This window comes from Leiobunum rupestre, chromosome 11 (assembly GCF_980474605.1).
Source record: "Leiobunum rupestre chromosome 11, qqLeiRupe1.1.hap1, whole genome shotgun sequence".
In the NCBI taxonomy this organism is placed as follows: domain Eukaryota; kingdom Metazoa; phylum Arthropoda; class Arachnida; order Opiliones; family Sclerosomatidae; genus Leiobunum; species Leiobunum rupestre.
Window position 1 is genome coordinate 31,824,041 of NC_143394.1, and position 14,394 is coordinate 31,838,434.

General features: G+C 35.7%; 1 protein-coding gene across 5 annotated transcripts in view; it reads right to left on the reverse strand.

Moving 5' to 3' along the window:
• LOC149922271 (adenomatous polyposis coli protein-like) overlaps positions 1 to 14,394 on the reverse strand; it is a 43,290-nt gene that overhangs the window by 13,210 nt on the left and 15,686 nt on the right. For all 5 annotated transcript variants that reach the window (XM_090163088.1, XM_090163089.1, XM_090163090.1 and 2 more), the window contains exon 2: positions 1,788 to 2,223. In XM_090163088.1, the coding sequence (XP_090019214.1) occupies positions 1,788 to 2,223 (436 nt within the window). The remainder of the gene's footprint in view (positions 1 to 1,787; positions 2,224 to 14,394) is intronic.

Sequence of the window (14,394 nt, forward strand, 5' to 3'; positions counted from 1 at the left end):
ATGGTTCTCTTTTTTGGCTGGTTCGTGAGTTTTAACAAAAGCCGACGTGAGGGGAAAACCTAGTAGCGCGGAAAATCAATATTTTCCCATCTTCTTCCCCGCATTACGAGTACGTTTCGAGGAGAAGCCCAACCGCGAAGGAGAGACAACGCGGGCTTGAGTGTACAACGCTTTTAATTTATCACTGAAAAGAAAGCGAGAAAACGGAGCGAAGGTTCTTCTATTTTAAATTAACTCTCTCTCCTCTCCGGGGGTAGCATTTTGACAGGGATTACGAAAGCAATGAGCGGGCGAACAGTCATGGCTACCGCGGGGCGCGCTGTCGGTTCAGAGCCGTTCCACTAATCTTCTAGCACCCCCCCTCCGCGATCGTTTTTAGTCCGGGATAAATCCGCGACGTCACAATCGAGCTGGAAAGGAACTAGCGCGCGTGCGCATTTCGATCCTGCGGTTCTCGGCGCTACAGCACCGGCGTATTCAACCTCGCCCCCCCCCCCCCGTCGGCGGATGTTCTTTTATTATTGTTTACATTAGAAAAAGCTACCCCCCCCCCCCCGACGAAGAACGGAGTAAAGGTGCCATCGTACCGGTATCATCCGCCGTTACAAAAGGAATTTTAGCCATCTTGAAAATCTTTTTTATTGGTTATAGTTTTGAGAGGAATGGGGGATTGTTATGGATGGATATAAAATCTACGTTCCAGAATAGATTGCAGGACGGAGGCTGGGGTAGTTATAAGCCTATCGTTTTTAGAGTTTATAAATAATAGTTATTAAAAATTTATATAATACACGATATGTATTTACAATTTAACGCCAAGTTTAGAATTTACTAAATTATCGAAAGAATATTTAATAATATAATAAAGATAACCTTATCCTTTAGGCTAGCGTTTCAATTTATAAAAAAGGGTTAATATAAATTTATGGAAAAATATAATTCAATCCAGGCAATAGCGATTACGTCAGTAACAAATTTAGAAATAATTAACTAATATTTTAAATTTGATGACAACTAAATGGCGACTCAACACCACTAATAAGATCTTATTACGATTGTTATCGCGGGGCTCCCAGCGATTTTTTTAAAAATTATAGGAATTATAGGAAATTTCCTAGAAAATATAGGAATTTATGGGAACATTTATAGCCAAAAAATAGGAATTTATAGGAACATTTTAGCTAAAAATAGTAATTTATACGAACAATTTTGAAATATAGGAAATTATAGGAGTATATTGAAATTGTAGGAATTTATAGGAACTCTGGGAGACCAACCGTTGAGGGTTTCGGACCTAAGCCAGAGCTAAGCTCTATTTAGAAGGCAAATTTTTCCCTAACGTTAAGGCTGTTTTCTAATACATTATTTTTAAAATTATAGGAATTTCTGGATATAGCTATAGAAAAACTAGAAAATTTCGAAAAAATAGGAATTTATAGGAACAATTATGAGAAAATAGGAAATTATAGGCGCATATTGAAATTATAGGAATTTATAGGAATTATAGGAACTCTGGGAGCCCTGTTATCGTCGTTACTATACTCATATGCTCAACCCGGCCACCTGTTTAGAGGAATTTTAAGTCGCTAGATGACTTGGGCCTAAGCTGGTGGCTACAATACGCAAATTGATCTGATGCGATGGCCACGCTCCCGATTATTTGCTCTTCACAAAACAACAACAACCGTCCTCGAGTTCGTCGACAATGATAGATTAGGAGGAAGATCAGGATTTAGGGATATTTAGTAGCGTATAAACACGGAGTCTCGAGTGAGAGAGAGACTTACCCTTGTCTACGTGTCCCTCCGTAATGATGTCTGCTCTGGGCACGAAGGTACGGAAAGCGGCACCCCGGTCACCCCTGAGGGGCGGCGTGGGCGGGCGCACCACAGCAGCGGCGGCCGAGGGGGCTCCGCCGGTGGACGAGGATCGCCTTCGGCCGGGGTGAGACGGACTGGCGGCGCCGAGGAAGCGGCCCTGTCCGCTGGCCGACGACGAAGAAGAACGGGAGGCGGGGGAGGATCCGTTGCCATGGTGATGGTAGAGCGGGTGATGGCGCAGGCGGTCGGATCCCGGCGCGCCGCCGATCAGCTCCGCGTCAGTGGGTGACGTCAAGACGGCTGGTCCTTCCGGGTCCGTTCTGATGCTGGACTCTAGATGGACTAAAGCATCCTTCATGACGCATAGCTCTCCCCCGTCGAGGTCCTTCGAATCAGTCACTTCCTGCGGAGACGGAAATACAAGGTGAAAGAGTTGTAACCTTTCAAATACAAGGTGGTTTCCGAAATTTCGGAGTAGGGTAAGAAGAGCAAGGCTATGACGTCATTTTACTCCGATTCTGTGGTGGCAAATAGTTCGAGTGGAGTAAATACATTTTCCAAAATGGCTGCCTGTGGCCTTTTTAGCGGTTGAATTCTGGCTAGCAGGCGACCAAATATGATTTACTCCTTTAGAAGTAACCCTAACGCTCCGGAACAAGCGAATAGTTTATGGGCCGGAGTAATTATCGTCCCCGGAACAAGCGAATAAAACGTTTTAAAGAAACCACCTACTAAAGTAGATATATTACGAAGCTCAGATTTTCGTTCCATCTTTATTCGTGAGCCTAGCCAATTTAGCTAGCATTGTTATATCTTCACGTACTTTTAGTTTCATCCCAGGTCTCCGCGTTCCAAGAATTTTATAGTAATGGTATTGCCACAGCGATATGCAGGATCTCAAAACCGGATCAGTTTCTTTTTCGCGTTGGTCAATTTTTACTCACGTCATTTTCGCAATAGGCGATAGCATAAATTGCAAGGTATACCGCGTAAAACTTCTTTCGGGAAACATTTGAGCGCCATCAAACGGTAGAAACCTTTAGAAATAGTCACGTGGTTATAATTGGTTTTAAAGTACAGCGACTTCCAGCTTCATTAAATAAATCTTTAAAGAAAGTCATACTGAAAGGGGAACGGCCAAGCTTTTCCGAATATGGCCTTATTTCCGTATCAAGGGATTAACAAGACGTTCAATATATTAATACGTACCTTTTTTGTCTCGAAAAAATAGCTTTTGGCCCAAAACGTTGAAACGAAAAATAGCGCCAGTGTTTGAATTTTCGCCGCCATTTTAGGGGCTGCCGCCAGCGCCCCTAACCCCGTAAGAGCGATTAGCGAACTATCCTATCTTTTAAAATCGCGCAATTTAGGCTTAGGTCTCTTATAACTGGAACGCGCCGCGCATGCGAAACTAATTTTTTACGTCTTCAGCGGCGCGCGCTTTTACGTTGTTTTTCTGTCTCACCGATTTCTCAAAAGATGTCGCGGTGGACACGCGCGTTTCGATTTCCCGAAATTTCTTTATTTTATCAAAAAATAACCACTCAATATTTTTTGAGGCGGTTTTCGCCATAAATTTTAGATTTTAATGGGCTATAGGGCTATTTAACTGGTTAAAGCTTGACCGTTCCCCTTTAAAATTTTGTGGTTATGTTTTCAAATATTTATACTTTTTAAATAGGAAAAAATATTAATTGTTGAACTTAATTTAATGACGACTCGGACGTTAGTATTATTATTGTGATAGTGATGTTAAGTCTCCGACTAGAAAATTGTAAAAAAATGAGACTTTTTTAACCTAAGCTTAGTGAAGCAACCCCTATGTTTTGAACACGGCCACCCCGATCGCGGAAGCGCGTTATAGAAGTTGGCAGTACTCGAGGGGCTAACCACTCTCTGAAAATCTGTACACCGATTACCAATGAGTACAGCCTTTGGTAGTGCTAAATCTGCACTCATTTACGTAATCATTTTAGTGCAGTCAAAGGTACAGGCTTGTACACCGATTACGGGGAGTGGTTAGCCCCTCGGCAGTACTTTTACGAATTTCCGGGAACATTTCAACAAGTTAGCTAAGACCAAAACAATTTATGCTATCACCTATTTAACTTTCTCAACTATATTTTTTAACCTTTAATTGCATTATCTGTAATTAAGTTGTAAACGTTGTGTGTAATTAAACGGGAATTATCCAAGCACTTCAATTATGGTCGGGATAATTACTTCAATAATCTTTCGCCAGACCAAATTAGATATTGTTGTCAAAGGAGAAAATAATTTATAGGGGTCATTAGAGGCCGATTTTTAAATACCCGAAGTCTTACTAGATGGCGGCAAGAGTCCGAAAAATTCCGTATTTCTTTTTACATCGATTTTATGACACGCCATCGAGGGGTCATTCAAATAAATCCGAAATCCAGCCTGGATAATCTCGAAATCCGGCAAGAAATCCAGAAATCGAACAAGAAATTCCGCACACATTTTTGGTTTTTTTTTAAATAAAATAATTTAGCGATTGAAACGAAAATGAAATGCGTGGAGAAAAATATTTTTGTGTACGACGTCATTAAGAGGGGTGGCACTCGGTACGATTTCAGCTAGCTCACTGTGGATCAGGGTAACGGTAGCAGCAACAAACACAAGGAGAAAGAAGCTAGCCTTTAAGCCGCTTTAAACACGCTAACGCAGTGCTGTGTACAAATTTCATTGGACGAGCCTTTACGCTGCATGTTTTAAGCGCTGGGGGGGGGGGAGACAATTTCCGAATTTTCCCCTTCCGACGGCAGCAGGCGCTAAAGCGTCTAACCAATGACAACTGTACACAAGAAATTGCATGATTTTTGACGGGTTGCGTTCTCCTTGTGTGAGGTGCTGTGTTTGTTGCTCCTAGTTGGCAGGGATCGAACAAATTTTACGGACATTTCCAAGTTTTCTCTGACAAAATTTCCAAATTTCCAAATTTCCAGTGTAGAATAAATGAATGGTTTAGGAAAGATTTTTGAAAAATATTTTTTCGAAAATTTATTTGCCTGATTTTTTTGGAATCATTTTCAAAATCCCTGACCCTTTGGAAACATTTCCAAATTCCCTGACTTCTCCAGGTGTACGAACCCTGATGTTGGGGTGAAAGCCCATCAACTGGAGAAGCAACTCAAAGTGTATTTTTCCCGAGATTTTAGAATTAAGAATATAAATTTAGTGGGGAAAAAATAATTTAGATATTTTCATTTTTAACCCACAATAGATAAAAAAAGTAATATTTTATTATTTTTAATTTTGACAGGATGACGTTCCATAAATTTAATCAGGTTGAGCTTTTGTTTGTCGTTTTTAAAGGTGTTAAACAACTAAGGACTAACGATTGGACAGAAAATGGCCAATTTTTCTACGTAAATCAACACAATGATTTCCCCGCGCGAGCTTAAGGGAGAAGACTACAGTGGCCATTGTCAACTTTCGCGCTATTTCAAGCTGAACTCTTAATTTTGTATTTTAACTTACAAAATTAAAATTTATGAGTAGAACAGCCTCTTGTTTAGCAATTAAAATAATTTTGACAATTTTAAATATAAAAGTAATTAAGTTATTACGTTTTAATTCGGACCTCCGGAGCCAAACAAGTTGGGCAAGCGCCCAAACTACCCTTTAGTTAGGACCTCATATCTGGTTAACTATAAATATTAGAATTATCAAAATTATTTTAAGCACTAGAGTAAGGTTCAGCCTAATAAGAAAAATATAATTCAATTATGTAATTGTTGAAACAGAACCGTTCAGCTTGAACGAAAAAGAGGCTTTAACTGTATTTCCCCCCCTTAAGTGCCAAGTCCGTAAGTTGCCAGATATTTTTTAACTGTTGGTGTTCTCATTGGAAAATTGCGCCTTTAAAAAACGCAAGAACGCTAAGGCCATCTATTGATCGGATAATGAAGTTGCTCTGATGTTTATTAATGGTGAATGCCGACCACTTTATTTGTCTCAAGTAACATTGATTTCGAGAATAGAGAATATATCCAAAAGCTCGCCAGTACGTTTAAAAACATAGCAACCATCTGAATATGGATTCACTTTTGCTTCCACTAGGTATAACAGAAGTTAGCGGTGATCGGCGCTAGTTACGTCAAAGAGGAATGGTAGTGCGTGTTATAATAAATACGTGAACCGAAATTATCAGTAAAAGCATTTTCTGTGCCGCAGGGCGGCAGGTGGAGGCTGAAAAATCGCGCTTAAAAAGGTATGCTTCCTGAGCAAGAAGACAATATTCTAAGGAGTCATAACTGTCTCGTGAGGAGAAAGTCGTGAGCCAGGTGGAATACTTCAACGCCCAAGGTGGACGATATATCCAGAGATAAACTCGCATCCAACTACAACAGGGAGCCCAGCCAAATTTCAAATACGATTATTTTATCAATAACTGAACGTCAGGTTGAAAATGTTTCAAAAAAAAATTTATACAGCGCAGGGTGACCTTCCAATTTTGTATAGGTAAATATAGGAGTAATTTTCAGGTAAATATAGGAGTAATTTTCAGGTAAATATAGGTAAATATAGGAGTAATTTGCACGTAAATATAGGTAAATATAAGAGTAATTTTCAGGTAAATATGGGAGTAATTTTCAGGTAAATATGGGAGTAATTTTCAGGTAAATATGGGAGTAATTTTCAGGTAAATATGGGAGTAATTTTCAGGTAAATATGGGAGTAATTTTCAGGTAAATATGGGAGTAATTTTCAGGTAAATATGGGAGTAATTTTCAGGTAAATATGGGAGTAATTTTCAGGTAAATATGGGAGTAATTTTCAGGTAAATATGGGAGTAATTTTCAGGTAAATATGGGAGTAATTTTCAGGTAAATATGGGAGTAATTTTCAGGTAAATATAGGAGTAATTTTCAGGTAAATATAGGAGTAATTTTCAGGTAAATATAGGAGTAATTTTCAGGTAAATATAGGAGTAATTTTCAGGTAAATATAGGAGTAATTTTCAGGTAAATATAGGAGTAATTTTCAGGTAAATATAGGAGTAATTTTCAGGTAAATATAGGAGTAATTTTCAGGTAAATATAGGAGTAATTTTCAGGTAAATATAGGAGTAATTTTCAGGTAAATATAGGAGTAATTTTCAGGTAAATATAGGAGTAATTTTCAGGTAAATATAGGAGTAATTTTTAGGTAAGTATAGGAGTAATTTTTAGGTAAGTATAGGAAATTATAGGAGTAATTTTAATAAAGATAAAACAAATGCTTTTAAGGAACTTTGATTTATTATTAATATTTAATTTAAAGTAAGTAATATTATATTTTAATTTAAAACCCCAGCCAGCCGTTAAAGTCAATGAAATTATTGCTTTAGTAAAAGACCTTTCTATCGAACTTTAAAACTATATTGTAAAAAAACCGCGAAATACGAAAAATATATCGAAAAATAGGAAAATTACCAAATTATAGGAAGTTATAGGAAAACAATCGAAATTTAGGAAGTGTGGTCACCCTGACACCGATTTTTGTGACCAAAACATGCATAGATGGCGCTGAGGCGTCAGTATTTTTATTGGACCGAGCGCCTGTATAACCACACGCAATTCCCAGCAGTTTGCATTTACTTGGTTACCATGGAATCACGAGACAATTTGCGTTCAAACGTCTACATACTTTGCATAATTTCGATACTTAATGTAGTAAGGATGACACTGATCACAAAAAAAAATAATTGTCTTATGTTAAAGGGGCTGTTAACTATATAAACGTGATATGTTAAAGGGGCTGTTAACTATATAAACGTGATATATTCAAGGGGTTGTTAACTATATAAACGTGATATTTTCAAGGGGTTGTTAACTATATAAACGTGATATTTTCAAGGGGTTGTTAACTATATAAACGTGATATTTTCAAGGGGTTGTTAACTATATAAACGTGATATTTTCAAGGGGTTGTTAACTATATAAACGTGATATTTTCAAGGGGTTGTTAACTATATAAACGTGATATTTTCAAGGGGTTGTTAACTATATAAACGTGATATTTTCAAGGGGTTGTGAACTATATAAACGTGATATTTTCAAGGGGTTGTTAACTATATAAACGTGATATTTTCAAGGGGTTGTTAACTATATAAACGTGATATTTTCAAGGGGTTGTTAACTATATAAACGTGATATTTTCAAGGGGCTGTGAACTATATAAACGTGATATTTTCAAGGGGTTGTTAACTATATAAACGTGATATTTTCAAGGGGTTGTTAACTATATAAACGTGATATTTTCAAGGGGCTGTTAACTATATAAACGTGATATTTTCAAGGGGCTGTTAACTATATAAACGTGATATTTTCAAGGGGTTGTTAACTATATAAACGTGATATTTTCAAGGGGTTGTTAACTATATAAACGTGATATTTTCAAGGGGTTGTTAACTATATAAACGTGATATTTTCAAGGGGTTGTTAACTATATAAACGTGATATTTTCAAGGGGTTGTTAACTATATAAACGTGATATTTTCAAGGGGTTGTTAACTATATAAACGTGATATTTTCAAGGGGTTGTTAACTATATAAACGTGATATTTTCAAGGGGTTGTGAACTATATAAACGTGATATTTTCAAGGGGTTGTTAACTATATAAACGTGATATTTTCAAGGGGTTGTTAACTATATAAACGTGATATTTTCAAGGGGTTGTTAACTATATAAACGTGATATTTTCAAGGGGCTGTGAACTATATAAACGTGATATTTTCAAGGGGTTGTTAACTATATAAACGTGATATTTTCAAGGGGTTGTTAACTATATAAACGTGATATTTTCAAGGGGCTGTTAACTATATAAACGTGATATTTTCAAGGGGCTGTTAACTATATAAACGTGATATTTTCAAGGGGTTGTTAACTATATAAACGTGATATTTTCAAGGGGTTGTTAACTATATAAACGTGATATTTTCAAGGGGTTGTTAACTATATAAACGTGATATTTTCAAGGGGTTGTTAACTATATAAACGTGATATTTTCAAGGGGTTGTTAACTATATAAACGTGATATTTTCAAGGGGCTGTTAACTATATAAACGTGATATTTTCAAGGGGCTGTTAACTATATGAACGTGATATTTTCAAGGGGCTGTTAACTATATAAACGTGATATTTTCAAAGGGGTTGTTAACTATATAAACGTGATATTTTCAAAGGGGTTGTGAACTATATAAACGTGATATTTTCAAGGGGTTGTGAACTATATAAACGTGATATTTTCAAGGGGTTGTGAACTATATAAACGTGATATTTTCAAGGGGTTGTGAACTATATAAACGTGATATTTTCAAGGGGTTGTTAACTATATAAACGTGATATTTTCAAGGGGTTGTTAACTATATAAACGTGATATTTTCAAGGGGCTGTTAACTATATAAACGTGATATGTTAAAGGGGTTGTTAACTATATAAACGTGATATTTTCAAGGGGCTGTTAACTATATAAACGTGATATGTTAAAGGGGCTGTTAACTATATAAACGTGATATTTTCAAGGGGTTGTTAACTATATAAACGTGATATTTTCAAGGGGTTGTTAACTATATAAACGTGATATTTTCAAGGGGTTGTTAACTATATAAACGTGATATTTTCAAGGGGTTGTTAACTATATAAACGTGATATTTTCAAGGGGTTGTTAACTATATAAACGTGATATTTTCAAGGGGTTGTTAACTATATAAACGTGATATTTTCAAGGGGTTGTTAACTATATAAACGTGATATTTTCAAGGGGCTGTTAACTATATAAACGTGATATTTTCAAGGGGCTGTTAACTATATGAACGTGATATTTTCAAGGGGCTGTTAACTATATAAACGTGATATTTTCAAAGGGGTTGTTAACTATATAAACGTGATATTTTCAAGGGGTTGTGAACTATATAAACGTGATATTTTCAAGGGGTTGTGAACTATATAAACGTGATATTTTCAAGGGGTTGTGAACTATATAAACGTGATATTTTCAAGGGGTTGTGAACTATATAAACGTGATATTTTCAAGGGGTTGTTAACTATATAAACGTGATATTTTCAAGGGGTTGTTAACTATATAAACGTGATATTTTCAAGGGGCTGTTAACTATATAAACGTGATATGTTAAAGGGGCTGTTAACTATATAAACGTGATATTTTCAAGGGGTTGTTAACTATATAAACGTGATATTTTCAAGGGGTTGTTAACTATATAAACGTGATATTTTCAAGGGGTTGTTAACTATATAAACGTGATATTTTCAAGGGGTTGTTAACTATATAAACGTGATATTTTCAAGGGGTTGTTAACTATATAAACGTGATATTTTAAAAGGGGTTGTTAACTATATAAACGTGATATTTTCAAAGGGGTTGTTAACTATATAAACGTGATATTTTCAAAGGGGTTGTTAACTATATAAACGTGATATTTTCAAGGGCTGTTAACTATATAAACGTGATATTTTCAAGGGCTGTTAACTATATAAACGTGATATTTTCAAGGGCTGTTAACTATATAAACGTGATATTTTCAAGGGGCTGTTAACTATATAAACGTGATATTTTCAAGGGGTTGTTAACTATATAAACGTGATATTTTCAAGGGGTTGTTAACTATATAAACGTGATATTTTCAAGGGGTTGTTAACTATATAAACGTGATATTTTCAAGGGGTTGTTAACTATATAAACGTGATATTTTCAAGGGGTTGTTAACTATATAAACGTGATATTTTCAAGGGGTTGTTAACTATATAAACGTGATATTTTCAAGGGGCTGTTAACTATATAAACGTGATATTTTCAAGGGGCTGTTAACTATATAAACGTGATATTTTCAAGGGGCTGTTAACTATATAAACGTGATATTTTCAAGGGGTTGTTAACTATATAAACGTGATATTTTCAAGGGGCTGTTAACTATATGAACGTGATATTTTCAAGGGGCTGTTAACTATATAAACGTGATATTTTCAAAGGGGTTGTTAACTATATAAACGTGATATTTTAAAAGGGGTTGTTAACTATATAAACGTGATATTTTCAAAGGGGTTGTTAACTATATAAACGTGATATTTTAAAAGGGGTTGTTAACTATATAAACGTGATATTTTCAAAGGGGTTGTTAACTATATAAACGTGATATTTTAAAAGGGGTTGTTAACTATATAAACGTGATATTTTCAAAGGGGTTGTTAACTATATAAACGTGATATTTTCAAGGGCTGTTAACTATATAAACGTGATATTTTCAAGGGCTGTTAACTATATAAACGTGATATTTTCAAAGGGGTTGTTAACTATATAAACGTGATATTTTCAAGGGCTGTTAACTATATAAACGTGATATTTTCAAGGGCTGTTAACTATATAAACGTGATATTTTCAAGGGGCTGTTAACTATATAAACGTGATATTTTCAAGGGGCTGTTAACTATATAAACGTGATATTTTCAAGGGGCTGTTAACTATATAAACGTGATATTTTCAAGGGGTTGTTAACTATATAAACGTGATATTTTCAAGGGGTTGTTAACTATATAAACGTGATATTTTCGCGGTATACATAAAATAAAAAAATATTGAAATTGTATTGCTTGTATTGTGATCAAAAGTTTTATCCTAATGGTTGAATTTGAATATGGCGCCGTCGACTGACCGATAGATGAAGTGATTGTCCCTGACTTTTTAAGATAGCCACTACATCTTAACGTAAATTTTCTGATCCTTCATATATTTTTCTGACTTTTTATATAGTTTTAGTTTATTCCAGGTTTATACTTATTTGTCAGCAAGGTTGCAAAAAATCATGATATTTAAAAAAAAATACAAAAAGATAATTATCCGATTTTTTTTAATTTTTCGATTTTTTTTCAACCACATTTATGTACGAAATTGTCATGCATATATTTTCGTAACCAGAATAGACCTTTCAATAAAATATATTCAATGATTCGCCGACGCCAAGGAGTATTAATATAGGAGTATTTCAGTAGAAGCTTGCGAAAATATTGCTTTGAATAAACTTGTACTGCCAAATCCAACTCAACCTGTGTGGCTTACTTCATTTAGCCATTGAACTTAACGAAATCGGGGGGAAATCCACGATTTGATAATTATCATGATTTTTTCAATCGGATAATTATCAAGCTACCCTGTTTGTCAGTTGCTAGAAATTAACAGAATACAATAAACAACGCCTGAGCTGCAAGCTAGGACCAATAATTTCGTTATTTACAAAAAAAAGTCACTTAATTTCGTAGATTATTTTCATACTGTATAGGTGGAAAAATGACGCTTACCTGTACGAAGCACAAATCCCGCTACAGGACCAACCAAAAAGAAGACTTTACAGGGGGGCCAGAGGGAAGGAGTTGGAGTCCCAAATTTGGCGCGAAGGTGGGCGGGGGCCAAATGTGGAAAAACCAAAGGGGGGGGGGGAGAGCAACTCCCGGAGCGACAGATTAGAGAAGTGGCGAGCCACCCGAACTTAACGGATCCGGAATGATATCGGCAACGACGTCGAGCTCCGTTCCAAGGTAAAGGCCTTTCGCGGCCCCTCGGACTCCCCCTAAGGCGTCAAACCTTTATATTTCTGGGGGAGGGAGTAGGCAAAGGCAGACGCTCCGCGTTGCCAGACGTACTATAATTATCGTACACGTCGATAATTTTCGAGCTAATTTTGGGACGTACGATATTTTCAATGGTTTACTTATATAGTCCGCATTTTTCGATAATTCCGCTTGCGCGTACGATAATGTACGATACAGGGCCCCCACTCAAATCTTCAATTTTTTTATAGGAAACATAGGATTATATTCCTAAAAATATAGGAGTTTATAGGACTATTTTTTCAAATTATAGGATTTTATAGGACTAAATATGCTATTTCATTTACTAACTTTGTATTTAAAAATCTATAACCTAACAAAATCTATATTTAGTGAAATAAATCTTTGATTTTCACTTGAAAAATAGAAACTATTGAAACATTTAATCTCAAAAATATACTAGTAGCTAACCATGTTAACAATAACAAAAGTATAAATTAGAGTGACGTTGTATAGGAATTTATCCTATAGCTAAATCTAGCAATTTAACAGAGTGGCGGGATTCGAAATGGGCAAAATATCAAAATTATAGGATTTTATAGGACTTTTTAGGTGTTTTGCTAAAAATATAGGATGTTATAGGACATTTTTGAAAATATAGGAATTATAGCACCTCTGGGGGCCCTGCGATATTTTTTAAATTGGCTGAAAAACTGACTATTAAACATAAGTTTCCGGTATGTATTCACTACGGTACAGGGGTATAAAAAATCTATTAGTCTATTAAACCTAAGTTTTCAATTCGTCGAAATTTAAGTTAAATTCAAATTTATTGCCAGTTTTCAGGCGTATACGATAATTTATTTCTGAAATCGATAATTTTGAGTTTAAGGAACTGGCAGCTCCGCAGACGCTGCTTATGTACGGCCCGCAGAACTGGGCGGAGTACGCGAAAGAACGGAGCTCGGGATCGATAAAATAGTGACGGATTAACGCTAGAATGTCCGAGGTTAAAGGCCCATTGTCTATACAAACCACGGATACAGCCATGGCCAGACGTGCTCATAAGGGGACCTTTTTGCGGAATATATGGGCTTATTTTTGGCTGCTTGAAGAGATAGGGGAAGTTATAGGTACGTTTAGGAAAGTGAAGATTATAAATTGCAAATTTAATTTCCACGGGTTGAGTTAAAATAATTGTTTACGAATATATTAGTATATTATTATTACAATGCCATGTCATATCTGTCTTTTAGTAACTAAACTTTAAGGGTTGCCACAGTGTTTTCCGATTCAAATTCCCAGACTTTTCCCAGTCCATTTCCAGAGATTCCCCCTTACTTATTTTACGTCAAACTTTAACCTATACTTTAGGAAAGGTTTTCTATTTGCCAGCAAATTTAAACTACCTGACTTTTATACTAATTTTAGAAATTCCCTGACTTTGAGAACTATATTCAAATTCCCTGACTTTTCCAGGAATTGCAGGCTTTCAAAGTGATGTGGCAACCCTGTAAACAATGTGAAGATAAACTCATTTTTAAGTTGAAAATTAGGAATATTTGACGTTAAATCTTTAAAAAAAATACATTCAGACGTTATTCGGATGATGTAAAATTTAAGGAGAGGAGAAACTGGAAATAAGGCAAAATTTATGGAGAGTACAAACTGGAAATATGGCTTAATTTATGAAGAGGAGAAACTGGAAATATGGCTTAATTTATGAAGAGGGGAAACTGGAAATATGGTTTAGTTTACCGAGAGGAGAAACTGGAAATACGGCTAAGTTTACCGAGAGGAGAAACTGGAAATACGACTAAGTTTACCGAGAGGAGAAACTGGAAATAAGGCTTAATTTATGAAGAGGAGAAACTGGAAATAAGGCTTAATTTATGAAGAGGAGAAACTGGAAATAAGGCTTAATTTATGAAGAGGAGAAACTGGAAATACGGCTAAGTTTAACGAGAGGAGAAACTGGAAATACGGCTAAGTTTAACGAGAGGAGAAA